The sequence below is a fragment of the Anoplolepis gracilipes genome, chromosome 4 (assembly GCF_047496725.1).
Source record: "Anoplolepis gracilipes chromosome 4, ASM4749672v1, whole genome shotgun sequence".
Taxonomy (NCBI): domain Eukaryota; kingdom Metazoa; phylum Arthropoda; class Insecta; order Hymenoptera; family Formicidae; genus Anoplolepis; species Anoplolepis gracilipes.
The window spans coordinates 10,673,294-10,693,962 of NC_132973.1; the positions used below are offsets into that span (position 1 = coordinate 10,673,294).

The 20,669-nt window shown below is 32.4% G+C and overlaps 3 protein-coding genes across 6 annotated transcripts; 2 read left to right on the top strand and 1 right to left on the bottom strand.

Annotated features, from left to right (window-relative positions):
- Positions 1-37: 37 nt before the first annotated feature.
- LOC140664445 (protein THEM6) lies at positions 38-2,096 on the top strand. The gene is made up of 3 exons (XM_072889569.1): positions 38-327; positions 1,260-1,474; positions 1,575-2,096. The coding sequence occupies exons 1-3, from the start codon at positions 183-185 to the stop codon at positions 1,809-1,811; spliced, it is 597 nt and encodes a 198-aa protein (XP_072745670.1). The 5' UTR covers positions 38-182; the 3' UTR covers positions 1,812-2,096.
- Positions 2,097-2,221: 125 nt separating this feature from the next.
- Positions 2,222-14,762, top strand: Tsp5d (Tetraspanin 5D). 3 transcript variants are annotated; one of them, XM_072889566.1, is made up of 5 exons: positions 2,222-2,733; positions 9,309-9,420; positions 12,390-12,581; positions 12,901-13,083; positions 13,215-14,762. In XM_072889566.1, the coding sequence occupies exons 2-5, from the start codon at positions 9,343-9,345 to the stop codon at positions 13,548-13,550; spliced, it is 789 nt and encodes a 262-aa protein (XP_072745667.1). In that variant the 5' UTR covers positions 2,222-2,733; positions 9,309-9,342; the 3' UTR covers positions 13,551-14,762. The 3 variants fall into 3 exon arrangements, with proteins under 3 accessions (XP_072745667.1, XP_072745666.1, XP_072745668.1); XM_072889565.1 differs by lacking the exon at positions 2,222-2,733 and adding an exon at positions 7,011-7,245; XM_072889567.1 differs by lacking the exon at positions 2,222-2,733 and adding an exon at positions 8,645-8,992.
- A 746-nt stretch (positions 14,763-15,508) lies between these two features.
- Positions 15,509-20,592, bottom strand: LOC140664696 (uncharacterized). Of its 2 annotated transcripts, XM_072890061.1 has the most exons (7): positions 20,094-20,592; positions 19,758-19,856; positions 19,048-19,386; positions 18,337-18,922; positions 17,583-17,829; positions 17,331-17,419; positions 15,509-16,733 (listed from the first exon to the last, which is right to left on the bottom strand). In XM_072890061.1, exons 1-4 carry the CDS (start codon positions 20,238-20,240, stop codon positions 18,836-18,838), a joined length of 672 nt encoding a protein of 223 aa, XP_072746162.1. In that variant the 5' UTR covers positions 20,241-20,592; the 3' UTR covers positions 15,509-16,733; positions 17,331-17,419; positions 17,583-17,829; positions 18,337-18,835. The 2 variants fall into 2 exon arrangements, with proteins under 2 accessions (XP_072746162.1, XP_072746161.1); XM_072890060.1 differs by lacking the exon at positions 19,758-19,856 and having other exon boundaries at positions 20,094-20,559.
- Positions 20,593-20,669: the final 77 nt, after the last annotated feature.

The following is a 20,669-nucleotide window of genomic DNA, read 5'->3' on the forward strand; positions in this document are numbered from 1 at the left end:
GCTTCTTTCTAGTCACGCTACCTGAACCGGTTCTCCCGTATATCCGGAGACCGGAAAGCGCAGACATCGGAATATTATTGACGGTCAGTTCTCTACCGACTGTGAGACGGTGTACGTCGAGTCTGCGTGTTATCGCACTGTTGGTTCCGATATCAAGAAAAAGACGCCACTAAGTGGTTAATATGCTGTGTTCTTGCTGCATGGCAATAGTTGCCATTCTTTACATCCTATTCGATGTCAACTACTTTGTGAGAATTATCGCTACCGTTTTATGGGGCAGAGTCTTTGAGAAAAAGAAGAAGCTCCTTGACACGACAACGATTTATGGTAAATTTATGGTAAATCATTATATTATGTGGATTGCATTAAATTATATACTTACAGATAATAAGTACATACTCTACTACATCTAATAATATTAATATATGTGATAAATTTATCTACATTTGATTATTTCGAGAGCTTTTTCAAGATTCTAAGACTGAGATAAAATAGAGTTAATTATTCTGTTTTCTGAATCAAGTAAAAAAAGGTTGTGCAACAAAAATGAGTTAATTTGCTAAGATATAGATGAACTATCTTTTCACGGAAATAATTATAAATAATTATAGATAATAAAAAAATTTATATAAATCTCGAAAAAGGCGAGTCATAAATATGTTACAGGTAATATTTTCCAAAATAACTAGATATTAATATGTCCTTTTGTTCGCGAGCTTTGTGCGCGTCAGGGTATTAATAATTTGCAATTATTCAAATAAATGCGCACTTATATATTTATGACTTGTATTTGTGATTATGCAGTTATATACACTGTGAACGTTCCTTAAATGTAATATTTTATAGTGTGAACAGGTCAGCAAATAACTGTACAGCGTTGAGTCGAAATGTACATGTCGATATATTTCTCCATTCTATAGTATCTTCATTGTTCAATTGTATAAATTCATCATAACTTGTATTAAATATACAATATACATTTAAATTAAATATACATTTTGTATTAAATATACAAAATGTATCTTGTAAAATTGCTGTAAACTCCAACAATTTATTTCTTAACATAGAACTTTCCAATAATACGTTTAATTATAAATATAATAAATTGGAATTTGGTGATAAATGATTCCAATTAATTCTGCAATTTAAAGTCTTAAAAAATTCAAACGATTTAAGATTCGCGCAAAAAATTTGATTTGTTGAAAAAAATTCGGATCGTTTAATAATATTAACTCATATAGGGACTTTTCTTGTTTCAGGTATCTGTTTCACTCAGGATATTGACTTGGTTTTTAAACACATGAATAATGCTAGGTACCTGCGTGAATTAGATTTTGCGCGTTTCCATTTTTATGATAAATGTGGCATTTATGCAGCGATTTTAAAAAGAAGAGGTGGTGCCGTTCAAGGTGCATCTACCATACGATATCGTCGTGCAATTCCTATATTTATGCCGTACAAGATTACGACAAAGGTTACGATCGATACTTTTTTTACTGCCTTAGAGTTTTTATTTATAATCAAATTGTTTACCATAATTAAGTTTATTCTAATTTTCGTTTGCGTTCTTACAGATTATTTACTGGGAAGATAAACATTTTTATTTAGAGCAACAATTTGTCAGCCTTACCGACAATTTTATTCGTGCCGTTGTATTAAGTAGACAAACTGTAACCGGTTTGAAAGTACCGGTAACAGACATAATCGCCGAAGTCGAGCCGGAAACACGTAGGCCAGAGCCCACTAAAGAACTTCAGCTATGGCTGGAATCTATGGAAGAGTCGTCTAAAAATCTTAGAAAAGAGGAATGATAGGAGATAATATGCATCATTTGTTTAATGCATATAATATTCAAAATCTGTTATTTATTTTCTTTTTAGAATGGTTTGTGTTTCACTTTCTTGTTACATTGTTAAATGTATAGACTCTCAAAACGTGTCTGGTATTTTATTATTGTACATAGATTTATTTTTCTCTTATAATGAACGCTGTCTTTTGGAGCTCTTTTTCAATATTACGTGTAAATATTAGAAATTGTAGTGCAGATTTGACAATGAGATATAATATTGAGTAAAGTAATAAATACTAAATTTTATATTTAAATTATATTTAAATTATATTTAAATTATATTTAAATTATATTTAAATTATATTTAAATTTAAATATATTAAATTCGTTTCGTTGATCTGTGCACTTAATGAGGACTATAATGAAGATTTTATTAAATTTTGCTAAAAATATTTCTTACATATATGTATAATTTTCGTAATAAACTTTTATATTGTACAATTATACATATGCAATGAATTTACGCAACTACAAAGTGTTTCGTAACGAAATTTACACATTTTTTTTTTATTTGTGCGTATTATTCAAGCTAATAATAAAGTATAATATTGAATCACCTTGCGCATTTTTTCGATCGATTTTTTTTGTAATTAACACGCGAATATTAATTTCTTACGTTGCTCTTGTCACCCCACAAAGCGCTTCAGCGCAACCGTCAGATGGCGATCCTAGTACCGGTTCCGAGGAACGAAGAAAACAGATGTTTCTGCGAGAGCTGGTATCGCGCGCGCAGTCGATCCGTGAACTCGAAAGCTGCCGCGAAGCAAAGTCCCGATCCGACTTTTGATTGCGCTTTCTATGTACTTTTGTGAGCCCTTCAGTGACGAAGAGCTTGTGACAGCTCTCTGCAAAGAATAAAACGGATGACCCTCCTCGTCCCACTTGTGAGTGATCAGTGAGCTATTAAGTTTGCTTGTTCTTCTCGAAGAGTTTCTATTTTCTTTTTATATTTATCTCGCTCCACTTTTTTAACGCACAATTTTTGCAAATTTTATTTTGACGTTAAATTTGTCATAAATCATGTACCACAAGAGTTTATCTCTTATCTTATTGTGCGTACGGCATTTAAATATGAACGATTGATTTTACGAAAATGAATGACATAGGATAAAAGAGTTTTGAACGTAATATTGGAAAAAATTTAATTGTCATTAAAACTTGCGAATAATTTGCACGATACAAAGAGGGAAAATGTTCTACAATTTTTAATAAAATAATACTTGCGATAATTAACGATTGGGAAATTTTTATTATTCAAATAATATATATAATTTATATTACTATTTTTCATAAATATAATTTATATTACACATGTCACACACATTATATTACATATATACAATTGCATGACCAAAGCAAGTCTGTGTAAAATTCACTTAATAAAATGCAAATGCAATTTATTTCTGCGTGTTCTGTCCAGTAAAACGGATTTATTAAACATTTTGCGAATTCAGCACGTGAAACTCTCACGTATTTCTGCTTACAAATACAACCTGGAATACAGTCGGCCTTGCATTTGCGTACGTAGTTAATGATAACTACATGGTGCATACCATATACAAGCGCGGTAAATTTACAAGATTACATTACAAAAATATGTAGATCAAGCATCGTTCATTGTTACTGCTCGTATTATTAATTTTTACCGGCGCGATTTTCTATAAATAAATATTAATTAGAAAGTTATGAATGTGCATTTTTTTAATGAAAGAAAGAGAGAGAGAGAGAGAGAGAGAGAGAGAGTCTTTATTTTTTATAATGGTACATATATATAATATGCTAAAATCACTGGAATCCTTTGCATTAATAATTTTGGTCTATTTTGGATCAATTGTTTTTCAAAAAGATCTTTCTTTAATAAAAATGTTAATTTTTCTTTTTTACAAAAATACGTGATATTAAAAAAAATAGAAAGATAAGTATTAAAAAATGAAAAATGACTAAGAAATTTTGCTTGAATAAATAAAAATAAATAAATTATTGGCGCAATTTAATAATATTCTTTGTCTACAAAAAAATGACATTTTTAAATTAGAATTTTTTTTTAACATTAATTTTACGACTCGAATTCAAAATGTTTCTTTCACATCACTTGATCGCGTCAGAGAATCATCATCACATCATACTGCACAGATTAATATTGTCGCGTGTATCTCATGGTCTCATAAGCCTCGACGAGATGATTTAGACCTCGACGGAAAGGATTAATATGTTTTCAACGAATTGTCGCGACCTGGCGATTGCGATCATTACGCGAATTTACTGACGTATGTGCTCCTTTATAACGTTTCATGTATGTAATTACAAATTAGACAATTTGTCTAATCGAGCGCGATACTGCCTGCTAAGGAGTGTAAGCATCATAATCAGTCTCATTCTTCTGAAATAATAAAGAGAAAGTTTTATGTTCCATCTCTCACGCATTTAAAAAATCGAGACATTGCTATTGTCATTTTTTAAATTAAAATTACACGCACATTTTTTCAGCCGCGTCGAAATCGAAAGGCATGTTGATATACCATACATTATCCCAAATGCCAGGAAATTGATCGTGCGAACAAGTCGCTCGTCGATTTCTCTTCCCATGTTCCCAGACCAACATTTAAGAGAACAATGAATTAGTGCTTTCCTCAACGAATATACTGTACTCTCTTAATGTATTACTTTCCCCGATAAATTCGTGAGAAACTATATACATTCTAAGTTTAAATACTGGGGGATAGAAATTGCTTTAATTGTAATTAATCCGATTTACTTGCTTTTTATCAAACACGTAACACAGTCAAAATTTTTCAAAATAATTTAAATATTAATAAATTTTATAATTAAATTTTTGACAAATTATTTAGAATTAGATTTGTAGGCGTGTAAATTTATTATTATTTATTTTTAATTAATTAATTAATTAATTAATTTTATTTATGTACATTCGGAAACGTCTCATTTCTTTAGATTGCACGTTACATGAAATAAATATTATTTTTATCGTATCTTTTGGAAAGGATTTAAATCATAAATATATACATATCTCTTGTAAAAATATTTAAGCATAAATATCTTATTTTTAAAAATAAATTTTATCAACAATTATGAATATTATATATTTAGAGAGAGTATGATGTAAAACAAAAGTGGTACAAAATAAAAACCAAGATCATAGATATACTTTTTCTTTATAGCTTTTTAATATTTTCTTAATTTTTAGGATATATCTAATCTGTATCTAGTATAACAAAAGTGTATTTAGAAGAATGTTTTATTTACAAGAAAGGTTGACAAACGCACAAACGCTTTAAGAACGAGGCAAGAATTTCAATGATGGATTTATCGATTGAAAAAAAAATCTTAATGCGGTGTTTAGGAAACCGATCACGTACATACACGTGGGAAGGATCGAGAGGGATTAAACTGGCTGGATTCGTGTTCGCGTGTGGCTTTCTTTATGATGAAGGATACGCATGCTTTGATACATCATCTTACGATTAGGGATTAATTTATCATACGTAATATTTTCTATATAATTGTTATATAATCGTGATTTTTTTCATTCTTCGATACCTGACTGCGTCAGGAAATTATAGATCGTCGTAATAGGTATAATAGGACGCTTCTATTACTAGTATGAGAAATCCTCGGTAAGCTCGTTACGTATATTCTTCTAATGCGACATAATTATAGCTTTTCTAGATCACGTTCTCGATCATGTAAGTGCCCTGATTTATGCAACCATTTCACATGAAATGACTAATGAATGTTGTAAATTCTCATCTAACAGCACATAATTTCTCTTTTAATTAATAAAATATAAATAATTAAAACTGTCCAATGCGATTGGCTGTATAGATCAATTTATATTTCGTAGAACTTTTTACAGGGAAATAAAGAATTAAGATAATGTCATAAGAAAGACATATAAAACTGTCATTAAGAATGAAACTGTCACACTGTACAGTGTGATGAAAATAATACTTTTGCGCTCTATGTATACATATGCAATCGTCGGAAGATTGATAATGAGACACGCGTGCGAGCTCCTTTTCTCGATTACATCACGTGGGAAGTCGAATGCGTAGGACGGCGATGGTACATAAAAAAGGAGAAAGAGACGGAGAACCGGGCAGCATTAACTTTTACATTTAGGCATCGTCCACACGCATTTTATGCGACGACGCGCGGCGACGAGCGGGGAGGTCGGTCATAGATGACCACAAATTGTCCGCAATTGGCAGGAAGTCGAGGCAGGGGGACCGTTTGTGCGCCCCTTTGCACTCTCCTCGATGTACATTATTTTCACGCAGCCTACCATTTCGTCCGTCAGAAATTGATCTCGGTGCCGATATTAATCTCTTCACACGACACATGTTATCAAATATTCTTTAATCATATTTAAATGAGATAATTAATCTTTGGAACGCAATTAATTTTTTTTTCCTTTAAACTTCTTTCGATACACAAATTTTTTTTTTTAAATATAAAAAGTATAAGAGAAATATTCTCGCGGGTAATCTTCATTTAATAATAATGCTGTAAAATGTTGTAACCCAAGGGAAAGCTTGTATTGTGTGTCTTACAGATATTGGAATTTCTATAACAGCTATAGTTGGGGTAAAAATAAAAGCATATCTCAAGGTCTATAAATATATCTTACTTTGAAACGCCACAGAGAATAGGGTAGCTTTCTTCCTTCCGTACCTTCTGGCTGTGGTTATATACGCTGTAAATGTCACAGTGATTATCCCTGACGCATGAAGCGATCGGCCGTGAAATAAAAAAGACGTGATCGTGGCAAGGTAAATTCTACGAGCGCCTTTTACGAATTCGATGATAACGAGTATCTTTTTTTTTTTTTTTTTTCCATCAGATCCCCATCCGTTTCATTTCATTTTTCGTCGTTTCTTTCATTCACTCACTCGCGTTCTCCTTTTTGCTCGAGCTGTTTAATCCTCGCGAACGATGTTGATACCATGTTCTTATTTAACGGGCGACAAGTGGCACGAATATTACGACGGTGGGTGGAGTTCTGCGTGAGAGCCGTGCCTGGCCGTCGCTCTTGATAAGGCGAATCAATATTATTCAATTCTGATAACGGCCCTCATTGTGGCAAGTAGGGAGAGAACACATTAATCGTGCAACGAGCTGATAACAGATTTTCCGTTAACTCGCGAATGCCCAACCGGTATCTCGTTTCTTGTTCAAGAGTATCGTGTTCGGACAAATTTTTTTGTGCCAAATATACGAATTTGCAGACTTGATTGAATAACTGTTCCTGTAAATTGCGAGATGGTGCGCGAGTGTGTGTGTGCGTGTACGATGATTCTATTTACGCCACTCCTAATGACAATGATATTGATACATTATTAAATATCATTAGTGTTATTAATTATGTATTCTGACAGGTAAAAATTCATTTAAATGCTTATTTATGGATGGATTTGAAAATTTCATACATAAAATCTCGCATCAATAGGAGATGAGAAGTATATCAGAGTATCTTAATTAAACACAAAGATGGCCCCTCTTTTAGTAATCATAGCTTTCAAGATAATTTTCCTTCACCTTGTTCTCTTTGTAAGAATACGGACGAGAAATTAACAATTCAGTGAAATTACTCGATCTAATAATTATGCTAATTATGATGTATCGCGAGTGATAACAATCGGTATAAAACGAAAGCGGCATAACGCGAGATTGTAACAGATGATGTTCACCGTAGCTGATGTGAATATATGTTTATATTTATTGCACAGATAATCTTTTATTCAACATTCTTCTTTTTCTCTCATCTCGTGCATTATTCGATCAATATTATTTGCATAGCTGTCGTTTGGACTGAAAGTAGAAAAATTATATCCCCTGTCTCTGTTATTTAAATTTCCTACATGTTAATGCTTTTGACTGATATTTCTACACGGTCTGGAAAGAACCATTTAATCTTTTACGTGTCAACAGTTCTTTTTTTCTATTAGTATATTATAAAATTATTATATAGAAAAATAGACGTTAAGATAGAGTAACATTAATAGAAAATTAATGTAGAAAATATATGATAAGATTAGATTAGATTTCCGTGGCATTGATGTTCTAGAGTACAGTCCCACTGCTATTTATATCCTCATTTGCAACGACCCCACGTAATCTCTGCCGTCGCGCGAAACGGATGCTTTGAATGTGCCAGGGTGGATCTCATCGAGCGTCTTCCGGTTTCTCAAAGGGGTTTCCGGAGGAGCTCGGAAAGTCTCTCCAAAAAGGATTCTGATTTGGTGGAGCAGACGTTTTTGCAATGATAACCATATGAACTGAACGAAGGTACACATATAGCCTAGCGTTCCGTGTACCGAGAGGCCTCAGCTGGGATGTAAAAGGCTGACAAAGAATAGTGACGCGATGCGATAGCGTGAGACGAGAAACAGAGAGAGAGAGAGAGAGAGAGAGAGAGAGAGAGAGAGAGAGAGAGAGAGAGAGAGAGAGAGAGAGAGAGAGAGAGAGAGAGAGACACAAAGAGGACGACCAGACATCTCTCGAGGTATCACGAGTGACCTTGAGCGTATCTTTTTTTTTTCCTCGATAGGTCATCTACGGGAAAAGTGACGTCTGACGAGCGCAACGCACCTCGCTCTCGCCTCTCCTATCATTTCCAATCTCCCGTTGCGATTTACGTGATCGCAATCGTGATCGCGTGTAGGTGAGTGGCTCCAACCGGAGCGGCTGTCCCGTTAGCGGACCTAGAAGGCCCGCGAAAGACCGGACGGGAGCCAATCGTATCGATTCGTGCTCGTACATATCGGAACGGATCCTCATCCGACGAGAATTGTTGTCTGGTCGGATCGATCGATCGACAGTCAGTCAGCTGGAATGATCCTCTGGATCTTCCTGGCCACCGCGTTCGAGCGGGTTCCTCTTCGCGCTCTCGCATGTCGATCTCTTCTCGTTCTCCTTCTCCACCTTCTCTTCCTCCTCCACCATCAACTCCCGTTCCTCCACTTCTCTCTCTCTCTCTCACTCTCTTTCTCGGTCTTTCTCGTCGCGGTTTTTTCCCCTTCCTCTTTTCCTCGCACGATCTATCCTTCTCAGTTTGCTCCTCAAACGTAGTATTTCCTGGTGATCCGTGATGCGTACCACGAGACTCTCGCGCTGATGCGCACGGTGGGTTGCTTACCACAATAGTAATTATTGTGTAATAATAAGAATAATAATATTCGTGAAGAAAGATAAGGAAGTCTTTTTTATGTGTTCGCGTGATAGAAGGCGAAAGTTGTCGATTGTGTCGATGTAATTAATATTCGTGCATTCTCTCTGTGATCGTTGATATAGCTCCGAAGCGTCGACGGTAGCTCGAAGCACGTTACTGTCTAATGTCAATTCAGGAAGTGGCATTACTCTCGCGAGTTTCCTTATTGCCGAACGATTATATTATCCGCTTCCTGTTTACGCAAATGGATCACACTCTACGTTTTTGCAGGAAACATTGCCAACCCCTTCAGAGTGAAGATTTGATGAAGGATCGAGTCATGGGCCGCACAGGATACACGTGCATCAGGCACGTCTTCTGCTCCCTCAACGTTTTAATCTGGGTAGGCTACCTTTATATTATTTTCTTTAAATAAATGTTATACTGATTTTTAATTCTCCCTAAAGTGCACTATAATAAAAAAAAAAAAAAAAAAAACACAAGAAGTGACTTGGATATATATGTGGGAATTTCTCACATATTTAATTATAAAATCGATTAATTTATATTTGCGAATTATTCGAGAGCGGTACTTGAGTTATATTTAAGCGTCTCGTTCTTGCTGAAAAGATACATGTGAGAACATCTCGACGAACTTGAATGAAATGTTTCGTTAGCACACAATTGATAAACAGTGCAGTGCAGGCGCGATTTCAATTGGTCAAATGACAAATGAAACAATATAACGAGCACAACTAATGACAGCCTACGTGACTCGGCTATTAAATCGACGCGCTTTTGTAATTCGCATTCCGCCGCATTCTCTGGCCCCTTCCCACTTTGTCACTCCACTTGAAATCGTCCGACGCCTGTACCGCGATGAAAGCCTTAAATAGGGCGTTGAACCGCTTAGCTCTATGAGCTATGAACTTACGGTACCTAAGTCTATGATAAAAGCGCGGTACACATGTACCGGTACACGCACTTTCTCATTAGGCTTTGCTACTGTTAAACACATGCCACCTGTTGTCGCGCGCACTTGATTATACTTGGATATACTAATTGCTTTTCATTGTACAAACTCCGTGGACAATGAAACATATACATATACATTATTCAAGATGTAATTATTTAAGATGAGATGTTATTAGACAAATATGCAAAATTGCAAGGGCAAATGTTTCAATAACGATCTAATATAAAAGATCACTAAAAAAAATAATTTTGCAACTTGAACAAAAATTTTCTAGGTATAAAAAATTAACTGTAACAGATAAATAATCAGCAAATACCGTGATACTGCATATATTTTGCATTTAATCAATTTAAATGGCAGAGACAGAATTGATATCTGTACTATTAGTGTAATTTAGACAGAAAATTTTTCTGTCATGCCTATCTTCATAAGGCCTATTGTCAAGGACAATTATATTTGTGATTAATATTTGGCAATGGAATCTAAATTTTCTAGAGGTATCGCTAGAATATTGCTGCTATAAATTCTATGCGTGACAAACAATATTCTAACAGATACAAAAAGTAGCGATAAATTTTAATTGAGACATCTAGAAATCTATCTACATTAGCAAAATATTTTTTTGAGCGATTCATAAAAGATTCATAAATGATATCAATGAGACATATATATCATGGATTATATAACGTTTTTAAAAGTACCGTGCCACGGTATGCATCATTGACGGTAATTAGAAAGTACGGACGCGCTTTTGTACAATTAGCTATTGAGGCCGCGTAACAGTGCATTAATTTCTTAATTCATGCCGCGCGAATTGCAATTTATAAATTATCCCCACTGCGCTCTTTTCCGCATTTAAATACATTACACGAATTTCCGCCGACGTGTTACGCGCTCGTACGCATAAACATGTCCCTTCGTTCGCGGCCGCGTTCGACGACGCAAGGTAGGTCGCGCTTGCAATGTCGGATGTATCGCAATTTACTCGGGGCTCGTACGAAGCTTGTAAGTAAGGTCAATATTCACCTGACCGCTTGGTCGACTTCCCGTCACTGACTTCCCGGCGCAGTGGGTTACCCACTGGCTTACCTAGAAATTCTATACTCTCTCTCGGACGTGGGCTCGCGATCTCTATTTGCGAATGATTTAGCAGGTGAACGATGTACCGTTAAATGTGTACAGTGTACAGTTTGAATGAATTGTCCATTCCTTTTATTGGTTTATAAAATTTCTCTCACACCGTGCAATTTTGCTACTTACTTCTCAAGCGTTGACCGTGGACTAAATCTTTGCGTGCCGAAATAATTATATCAATTTCCCTTTCGCATTGACGATTCGAAAGATTACGGTTTCTAGTTTACAACCACTCGAAAAAATATTTTGCTAATGTAGATAGATTTCTAGATGTCTCAATTAAAATTTATCGCTACTTTTTGTATCTGTTAGAATATTGTTTGTCACGTATAGAATTTATAGCAGCAAGATTCTAGCGATACCTCTAGAAAATTTAGATCTCATTACCAAATATTAATCACAAATATAATTGTCCTTGACAATAGGCCTTAAAGATAGGCATTGCAGAAAAATTCTTTGTCTAAATTACACTAATAGTACAGATATAAATTCTGTCTCTGTCATTTAAATTAATTAAGTGCAAAATATATGCAGTATTACAGTATTTGCTAATAATTTCTCTGTTTCAATTAATTTTTTACACCTAGAAAATTTTTGTTCAAGTTGCAAGATCATTTTTTTCAGTAATCTGTTTTGCATTTTCGAATTTGTTTAAATGACGTTGCGTAATCGATATACAATACCGACTGTGTATTATCAGAAGGCGAATGAAAATAACGTGACATTGACCCAGTAAACTCGCGTGCTATGAGTGTACGTGTGATAAAAATCTTTCTCCTGATACTTTTAATTATAATCCCCTTAGATCTTTGTACACCACGAATTAACGTCAGCAACTCATATTAACGCGACAAGTGCAAGACTACTGTATAAAATTATTATTATTATTTCTTCACTTTTTTTTAATCATCAAAGTATTTTTTTTAAATTAATGAGAATATTTTTGTATCATTTATAACATAATAAAAACTGTATGTATTACTACATACATTTATTATATTTTTACAGAATATTTTAAAATTACTATGTGATGTAATGAATTTCACTACAAAATTTGAATCAATTTTCTTCTCAATAAAAATTGACCATAGAAACTATAATTGAGAAAAAAAAAGTATTTGGTGATTTCGGAATATCTGGTATAACTTTATTTGTCATATATAACCGCGTGTATTCATGACCTCAACCGGGCTTGGTAAATACGCTCGTTGAAATGTCAAACATTTATGACGCCACTCTGACATGCGTAATTTTTTTTACAGTTATGCGCTTGCGGAATTTTGGGTGCGGGCCTTTGGCTGCGGTTGGCTTATTCCGGATACGCGACCTTGGTGCCACAGTACAGTTTCGCATCGGCAGACTCGTTATTGCTCGCCGCGGGATGCGTCACATTCGTCATCGCCTTCTTCGGATGCTGCGGCGCGTGGTTTCAGTCTAGATGCATGCTGATCACGGTTAGTACAACGTGATCCATTGTAAAACGTGTGTGTGTCTCGCAAAAAGTACGTCTAGGTGCACGTGCGGCATACAAGACTCGTAAGACATATATATAACTTGACTATCTTGGGTATCTATCTTGTCTTGTAGTAGACAGATTTAAATTTTTGCTGTCTTGAATAATTTCAGACAGAACGATCCGTATCTCCTGACTCTCTGTATTATCTTTTTTTCTTCTATGTTCTAAATTACTTTTCTGAATTTTTTAAAATCTCTATTTTTAATTCTTTATAATTTGGAAATGAAAAGTGAACGCTTACATTTCGTAATTTTCAGTATTTCAGTCTAGTGATACTCATGTTTCTCGCCGAGTTCATGCTGGGAACTTTAGCGTTCGTGTTCAGGGAACACCTCGCGAGAAGCCTGAAGGAAGAATTATTGTACGGTATTGAGAAGCATTACAATATCACCAGGGAGCCAGGAACCCTCTCCGCCATGTGGGACCACATACATACGGAGGTTTGGCGTGCTCAATTAAAATTATTCATGAAAACAGTAGTATTATTTTATGTTGGGGACTCAGTTCTCAAGTTAACGTTAAAAAGCTGCCACGTATTCGAAACATTAGAAATAAATGTAAACGCTTTCAGTTTCACTGCTGCGGCGTACGCGACTACACGGATTGGTTCCAAATCGAGGCGTGGCCCGAGGAGGACCGGGTGCCGGATTCCTGCTGCATACAACGGGAACGGTACTGCGGTCGTTCAGATCCGGAGGGTCGCAATAAAGAGCTCTGGTACAAGGAGGGATGCGCATCCGCCATACAGATGTGGCTAGTTACCAGACTCCACGTGGTGGGTACGGTGGGTCTCGTCGTCGCTTTCCTTCAACTGTTCGGCCAGGTGGCCAGCATGATCCTCTTCTGCACCGTCAGGCATAAGAGGTCCTCCCACACGTACAAGAGTTACGATACTACCAATACCTAGAATTTCCGATCGATCTTGGACGAGACCACCGTCTAAGATCGATATAATATCTTCCTCGCGAGTGTCTGATTCTCGTTCCACGCAGCGGGAACGAATCTTTTCAGAATCCTCGGTATTGGTCCTCCTCTGGCGACTTTCACGGAAGATTCTGCCTTTCGATCGCAGATATTTGTAAAAATACAAGACAACGAGTTAAATGAAGATTTATTATTTAAAAAACTCAAAGGAAAAGCATAAAACGAGATTGATAATTATTGAACATTACTTTATAAATATATTTTACATATGAGGAATTTTTAGTTGATGAAGACACGTTGAGGTTTTAGCTGACCAAAAAGTTTCCGCTGTGTACCAAAAAATATGATAAGTATTTAATTGATGATTTTCCTTCTTTTAGCCTGGCTGCTGACAATGTTTTTTGCAATCTCCGGTGATTTATTGACTTCTCGCTGTCAGATTTTATGTCGCGATAATTATTTATATTCTTAAGCGTAAAAAAAAAAAAAAACAACAGTACCATTCTGGATCCTTTTTAACCAATATTTATAGATAGTAGTGTAAATATCTGGCAGCAGAAAAATTTGTTTGTGAGAATAATTTATATAATGACGTAAGAGAGAGAAAGAGAGAGTGTGTGTGTGTGTGTGTGAGTGGGAGAAAGAAAGAAAAAGAAAGGATCGAGATTATGATCGATCATTAAATTGCAATTTTCCTATATAACAAGTTTAGTCCTGCTTTACTAGTATTGGAGACGACACTCTAATTAATATATACTCAGTATTCATTCAGGAGACGTAATCACTCTTTATATACGAACTAATTGTACGCTGCATCGATTCTTGACGTTAATTAACTGGGAACAGTTAGATAGTAGATAGATAGTGCATGATTATGTGATTTAGTCACTCGGGTATTTAATTGAGATTATAGATTATTAAAATATTCTTCAATGTCATAAGCATGAACTTATGTTAAGATTTTATATCTGATATATATTATATATAAATAAAGTAAAATCTTTCTCATATGTGTTATGTCTGATATCGCCGAACCAATGGTTGAATATAAATATATTCATAGCTTAATAATAATTTAAAGTGATGTTGACAATTATACAATGAAGAATTGAAATGATAAAACGACAGTAATGTATTACGAGTGTATTAAATATAAATTATTAATAGCAATAAATAATATATTTATATGTTAAAATATTGATTATTATATTTATATTTCATTCCATTATTCTTGTCTTCTTCATTCGCGTTTAAAAAATAAATTAAACCGTTGTAGTTATTTTTATTAATATTATTAATGATAAAAACTTTAAAGTTTTACATTTTTCTAAGCTTTACCTATCGGTATTTTAAAAATACTTTTCAGTGCTATTGAGTTGAAGCAAATATTAAATTAGATAAACTCAATCATCTATTTAATTATTCGAATCATAGTATCATTCGCATAAATTATACATAAATAAACACAAGATTTTCATTTTAGTTATGGTGCATCTCGATGTATTGAAAATTCGCAAAATAAATCAAGTCAAATAGATAGTAAATAATAAATAACTTATCAATTGCGTGTCAGTGCGTAGTATAAATCGCATAATGGTTTATGGCATCAAGTATGCACAAAATTGTCGACAAAGTATTTTAAATAGCTAGTAATATTGATATAAGCATCAAAGATATTATATATGATGGACTATTAAAATTATTTTTGTCTATTATATCTAGAATTAATAGTCGTTTTTTGCATTTTCTTTGGTTATAGCTTCAGTTGTAGAATTAACACAAGGTTCTATGCAGGTTATAAAAAGATAATGTTTCGTATCGACAAAAATATATAAAAGAAAGGTAAGGAAAAATCTATTTATGCAGCGTCCTTGAATATAATCACAAATGATATATATAATTGTTTAAACTAAACGATAAGTCAGAATTTAAATGCTCTCGTAAATGGCATATCATTTTTTTATTCGCGTAAAATCATAAAAAATGTGAAGATACATGTATTATACATAACATATGCTCTGCAACAGCGCGAACTTCGTTTTTGTCGTGAATTTACTTTATGTCGTGGATTTCGAAATGCGAAAAATAATACTTATAATAAAAAAGCTTAAAGTCTTAAAATTAAAAGTAATCTTAATAAATTGATGAATTTTACATAAATATGATTACTTTTAAAAATTAATAAAAATTTAAAATGTTTCTAATAAAAATGTATTAATCTGGAAGATTATTCATTTGATTTCGGTACTCATTTAAATCGGAAAGATAACTGTATATAATTTAACTTAAAAATACAATATTGAAAGCAATAATAATTAAAAAAAGAGAATTATATGTAATGGAATGCATATTTCATTAGCATTTTTTCTACTTCGAGGATGTGCTAAAATAAATAGAATTTTGCAAATAAATTGCATCTGGGATTACAATCGAATAATAATGTCGAGCTGATTTTATTCTATTGTAGAAGAAATTTTATACTTGAACATATTTGTTGTTAAGTATTTTGCTGCGTGGAACAACAGAATGGTAAAAAAAACGACGCAAATTGCATTGTATTTCTTTTATGTAGGTCGAGTGTTACTTCTTTGCCTATTTAATAGAGGACTAATTATTCTTATGCTTATGACAATTTGTATATCGCGTGTTTTCGTATAATAACGTGAAGAAATACGCAATTTTGCACGACCTCCATACTATATACCGTGTGAACCTAATGCATGTATTAAACTGTGACACCTCGTAACTTTTTATTGTACATAGTTAATTACTGAACAAATCCGTAAGTATATAATATAAATCAAGCGATTTACAATTTATACAATAATTTGTATTAGATAATTCTTTTATTAAGTATTATTACTAGTCTTATTAGTTATCCATTTATGTTACAGGTTATAATTCAATTATTTATGAGCAATTTGGGAATATAAAATAACTTTGTAGTAAAATTAACGATTGTTTAACATACATGATTCGTTTACTTTCATTGTTTACGAATATGATACGATAAGATTATTGTTTTAGAATATTTAGTTTACAATTCTTAATAATATAAAATATTTATTTAAAACTTGCATAGTTGTTTTTCTCTCTGCTTTCCCTATACAAGGGTTATTCTGTTCATAAAATCATTCGATGAGGACTTCTCACAAATGTTGCATATCTACAAATTTCCAAAAAGATGTATACGTGTATATGTGTATAAAGTATAAAAATAATATCACTAGTATTGCTTGGTAATTAAATTTTGCGATAACTTTAACAAAGAATGTTTCATGACTTATTTGAAAAATATTACTTACAAATTTTTTGTGTAATTGAGAATTTTCTCTGAACAAAAATATTAAAATATAGAAATATAATTTTTAAATTATATATGTATAAATGATTTAAAAAAATATATCATATTTTGCGAATTGAGCTTTAAGAAGTGAATAGAAATTGTAATTAAATATTATTCTTTAGTAATTTTAATTAAATAATTTATTTTCATAAAATCTTAATTTTGGATTTAATCATTAAAATATTTAATGATAAAATAATCATAAATTAATAAAATAAAATTATAATTTGCAATCAACTTGGAAGAAATTAATTTTATATTCCTTAAAAAACAAAAATCGTTAAATTATCACAGGTGATAATGTAAAAACTGATCATAGAATGCTTCTGCGTCTTGCGAAACTTATACTTTTTTATGCCTTTTAGAGTATTTCTTGTATTTTGATAAATATTAATTACATTTAAATATATCACTTACCTTGAATAATCTAGGAAAATTTGTTGGAAAGAATTTATCCGTGCATAGTAGTCTTAGTACTTCAATTGTCACGTCAATTATTCCGACATCTAAATAAGTTTAATAGAAGATTAAATATTTCACTTAGTATACTATCTCTCTTCATTATATGCAAAATTTAGATAAAATTGTAGGTAAAATATTAAATAACATAATTAGCAAAAACTAAGCAATCTGAAACAAAGTGAAGAAAGAATTTTGCAAATAGCTTACGGGATCTAGAAGAATTCGTATGAACAGAATTAGATGAATTTGGTTTAGAATCATCAGTATTATTAATTTGCGTAGTGTTTGTTATAGATGTAGATGTATTAAGTGTAAAGGTTGTTTCCGCTGTAAATGTTGTTTCCGGTGTAAATGTTGTTTCCGGTGTAAATGTTGTTTCCGATGTAAATGTTATTATTTCTTTTTCTGATGGTTCTTCTTCCCATGATTCTTCTCCTGTGTCATCATACCATGGCTAAAGAAAAAAAGCTTATTAAGTGTTTTTAAATTCCGCTAATTCCAATTAATTATGTTTTGTGTGTGAATAAAATATATAATTATAAATTAAGCTTGTTAGATAGGAATATTGTAACAAGTATATATAGGTCTTATCTCTATCAATCATATATGTAAATTAAAATATCTAGAAGTTTGTATTAATCTAGTATTATATTTTTAAATTTTAGTTAGAATTTGTAAAATTGTTTTAATAAATTTTGTTATAAATATCATTTAAAAGTAATTTTTATTTTAAACACTGAATTATTATTAGCAGATAATTCGTTTCTTAATAATTCTCATTCAGAGTTTTTTATTTACTTGAAAATGATTTAGAATATTATTCCACAGAGATTGACCTAAGTTTAGAATCGTATTGTCTCGCAACATAGCGATAAAAAATATTGATTATAGAAAAAAAAAATTTAACTATTAGTATTAACTATAATGCAGCAAAATGTACAGCATATATATATATACTTACTTCTCCAAAGATACTTCCAACGAAGAACAACAATATAAGTATATGCAACCGCATCGTTATAATATCTTAGAGAAAATGCAACACACAATTTAAAAATATTAAGTTCTTCTGATAATAATATATTTTATTGATAAATAGTATCTTTATTTTGCGACTAAAACTAAAACTCATGGGAAAAGTATTTTAATAAACTGACGTTTATTTGACTTCGAAATTTCTTTATAAGAGAAGATTATATCTTATCATTAGTTCGAAAATTATGTTAATCGTCAAGTACTATTGTTAATTGAAGTCAATTTTGATATCAGTAATTCCATGCACGTGCGCGTTATCACGATACTTATAATATTTTTGTTTTTTTTAAATATTTTCGAAATAAAAGGTTTTCATATACTAATATGACAATATTTTATTCGTTCTATGTACATCTTTTGTAATTAATTACATGTTTATGTACATCTTTTGTAATTAATTACATGTTTATGTACATTTATATTTTTTATTCGAGTCCAATGAGCCGTTTACCGAACTGATCTAATATTTGGCTTACTGCTCGAGAAGTTTGTTTGGCGGCATTATAAGGGATCTGAAAATACGCAATTTAATTGTTTTATATATACAGTTAAAATAATTTAAAAAAAGTTCAATTTCAAAAATTTTGTCAATATTCACTGTATCGATAATGGATCAATTGCTTTGCAAGATACTTACGTTTACTAGGCTGCTCAAAGAATTAGCGAAATTTTCGAAACCTTTAACAAACACTCTCCCGAATCCAATAAATTTATCTCCTGTATTACCATACTTTTCTTCATCTTTAATTCCGTCAACGATTGGTTTAGGCGTTAATAAATTATTCAATGCTTCTCTGATGTTGCCAGGCTTTGGTCTTTCTAAAATTGCTTGCTCGGTCTCATTTTCTAAACGAACCGATTCTCGCGTTACCGGATGAAATAACACTATCGGTGTTGTACTTTGCACCTCTCTGCGGCTTTGATTATTGAGTTTAATTACTGGATTAAAATTATCCTGAGTTTCGCTAGTTAATTGCTATAAAAGAAAAAGACATATGCCATAATTTCTCGTTTACAAATTACAAACAAATTTGATAACCATAAAAATAAGTAGCGAAAATATAAAAAGAAAATGCAAAGGGACAACAGTAAATTAAATATTTACTAATACATTAGTCGGTTAACACACGAGACTGACGTACTCACATGTTCTATTTACGATACAATTTCAACTTTTTGTCCATCTTTATAAATCATTCGGCGTTATCGATGAAAAAAAATATTTGATTAATATACTAAATAATATGTCGATTTTTTGTATATTGGCGGAAAGATGACACATGATACACATATATAATCATGAGACATAAAATGTCATTGGAAGAATTCGATAGATATAACAATTACCTCCGCTCGATTGACAATGATGTTTCTGGCCAATATTATCGAATTGATAAATCTTCCTGTGCCGATTCTAATCGCATCAGCGACACGTCCTAACAATTCCTACAAAACAGTAATTTTGACTTCGCCTGCCGGTCATTATGGCGAATCTTGGGACTCCAATTAGAATTTTGTAGAAAAATCTTTTACATATATTTTTCGATTACTTTAGATTTATTTATTTTATCGCTATAAATGTCGTTAAAAAAAAAGATGACACCTTTTACGACGTGTGTGTTTTCTAAAGATTGCATTTTTATATATTTTCGCAAATCGAATATTACAAACGTAAAATTTTACCTGTGCTTCCTCCAATCTTGCAAGTAAGACGTTTTCTTCATTACTTTGCGTGTTGTTGAGGATAAATTTTGTCGGTTCATCCACAGGATGAGCACTCAATGAGTCAAACCAGCAGATAAATGATAGAATTATTATAATTCGCAACATATTCTTTTTGAATATATAGTGTATCAAAATTTCTGTTGCGAAATTAATTTTAAAGTGGAAAAAGTATAAAACACACACACACGCGCGCTTCAAAGAATATTTGCACTTATAAAGATGTTAATCGAGTGATTTATATAAAGTAATTTTTTGGCTAATTAATTTTGACACTTAATAATAATTATTAAATATAAAATTTTAAGAACATGGCACACGTATCTGTAAAAGTTCGTCGCTATTGAACAGCAAATAATCGACTAACAGATTTCGCTCACGATGACGAACTTACTTACCAGCTTACGACACGATATTACTTTCTCTTTCGGTATGCTTCTTCATATTGGAAATCGCGGCGTAAATTGCGCACATACATATTGTATAATTTAAATTAAAATTATTATAAAATCTTTGATTACTAATATTGAAAAACTA

What these genes read in the sequence shown, in the direction of transcription:
- Tsp5d (XM_072889565.1), top strand. An exon ending in CCCTCAACGTTTTAATCTGG is followed by an intron (nt 9,421 to 12,389) that starts GTAGGCTACCTT and finishes TTTTTTTTACAG; the next exon opens with TTATGCGCTTGCGGAATTTT. An exon ending in GGGACCACATACATACGGAG is followed by an intron (nt 13,084 to 13,214) that starts GTTTGGCGTGCT and finishes AAACGCTTTCAG; the next exon opens with TTTCACTGCTGCGGCGTACG.
- LOC140664445 (XM_072889569.1), top strand. Translation starts at nt 183, where the DNA reads ATGCTGTGTTCTTGCTGCATGGCAATAGTTGCCATTCTTTACATCCTA. An exon ending in TGACACGACAACGATTTATG is followed by an intron (nt 328 to 1,259) that starts GTAAATTTATGG and finishes TTCTTGTTTCAG; the next exon opens with GTATCTGTTTCACTCAGGAT. An exon ending in CGTACAAGATTACGACAAAG is followed by an intron (nt 1,475 to 1,574) that starts GTTACGATCGAT and finishes GCGTTCTTACAG; the next exon opens with ATTATTTACTGGGAAGATAA.
- LOC140664696 (XM_072890061.1), bottom strand. Translation starts at nt 20,240, where the DNA reads ATGTTGCGAATTATAATAATTCTATCATTTATCTGCTGGTTTGACTCA. An exon ending in TCATTGTCAATCGAGCGGAG is followed by an intron (nt 19,387 to 19,757) that starts GTAATTGTTATA and finishes TTTCTTTTATAG; the next exon opens with CAATTAACTAGCGAAACTCA. An exon ending in CTTTGAGCAGCCTAGTAAAC is followed by an intron (nt 18,923 to 19,047) that starts GTAAGTATCTTG and finishes GCGTATTTTCAG; the next exon opens with ATCCCTTATAATGCCGCCAA.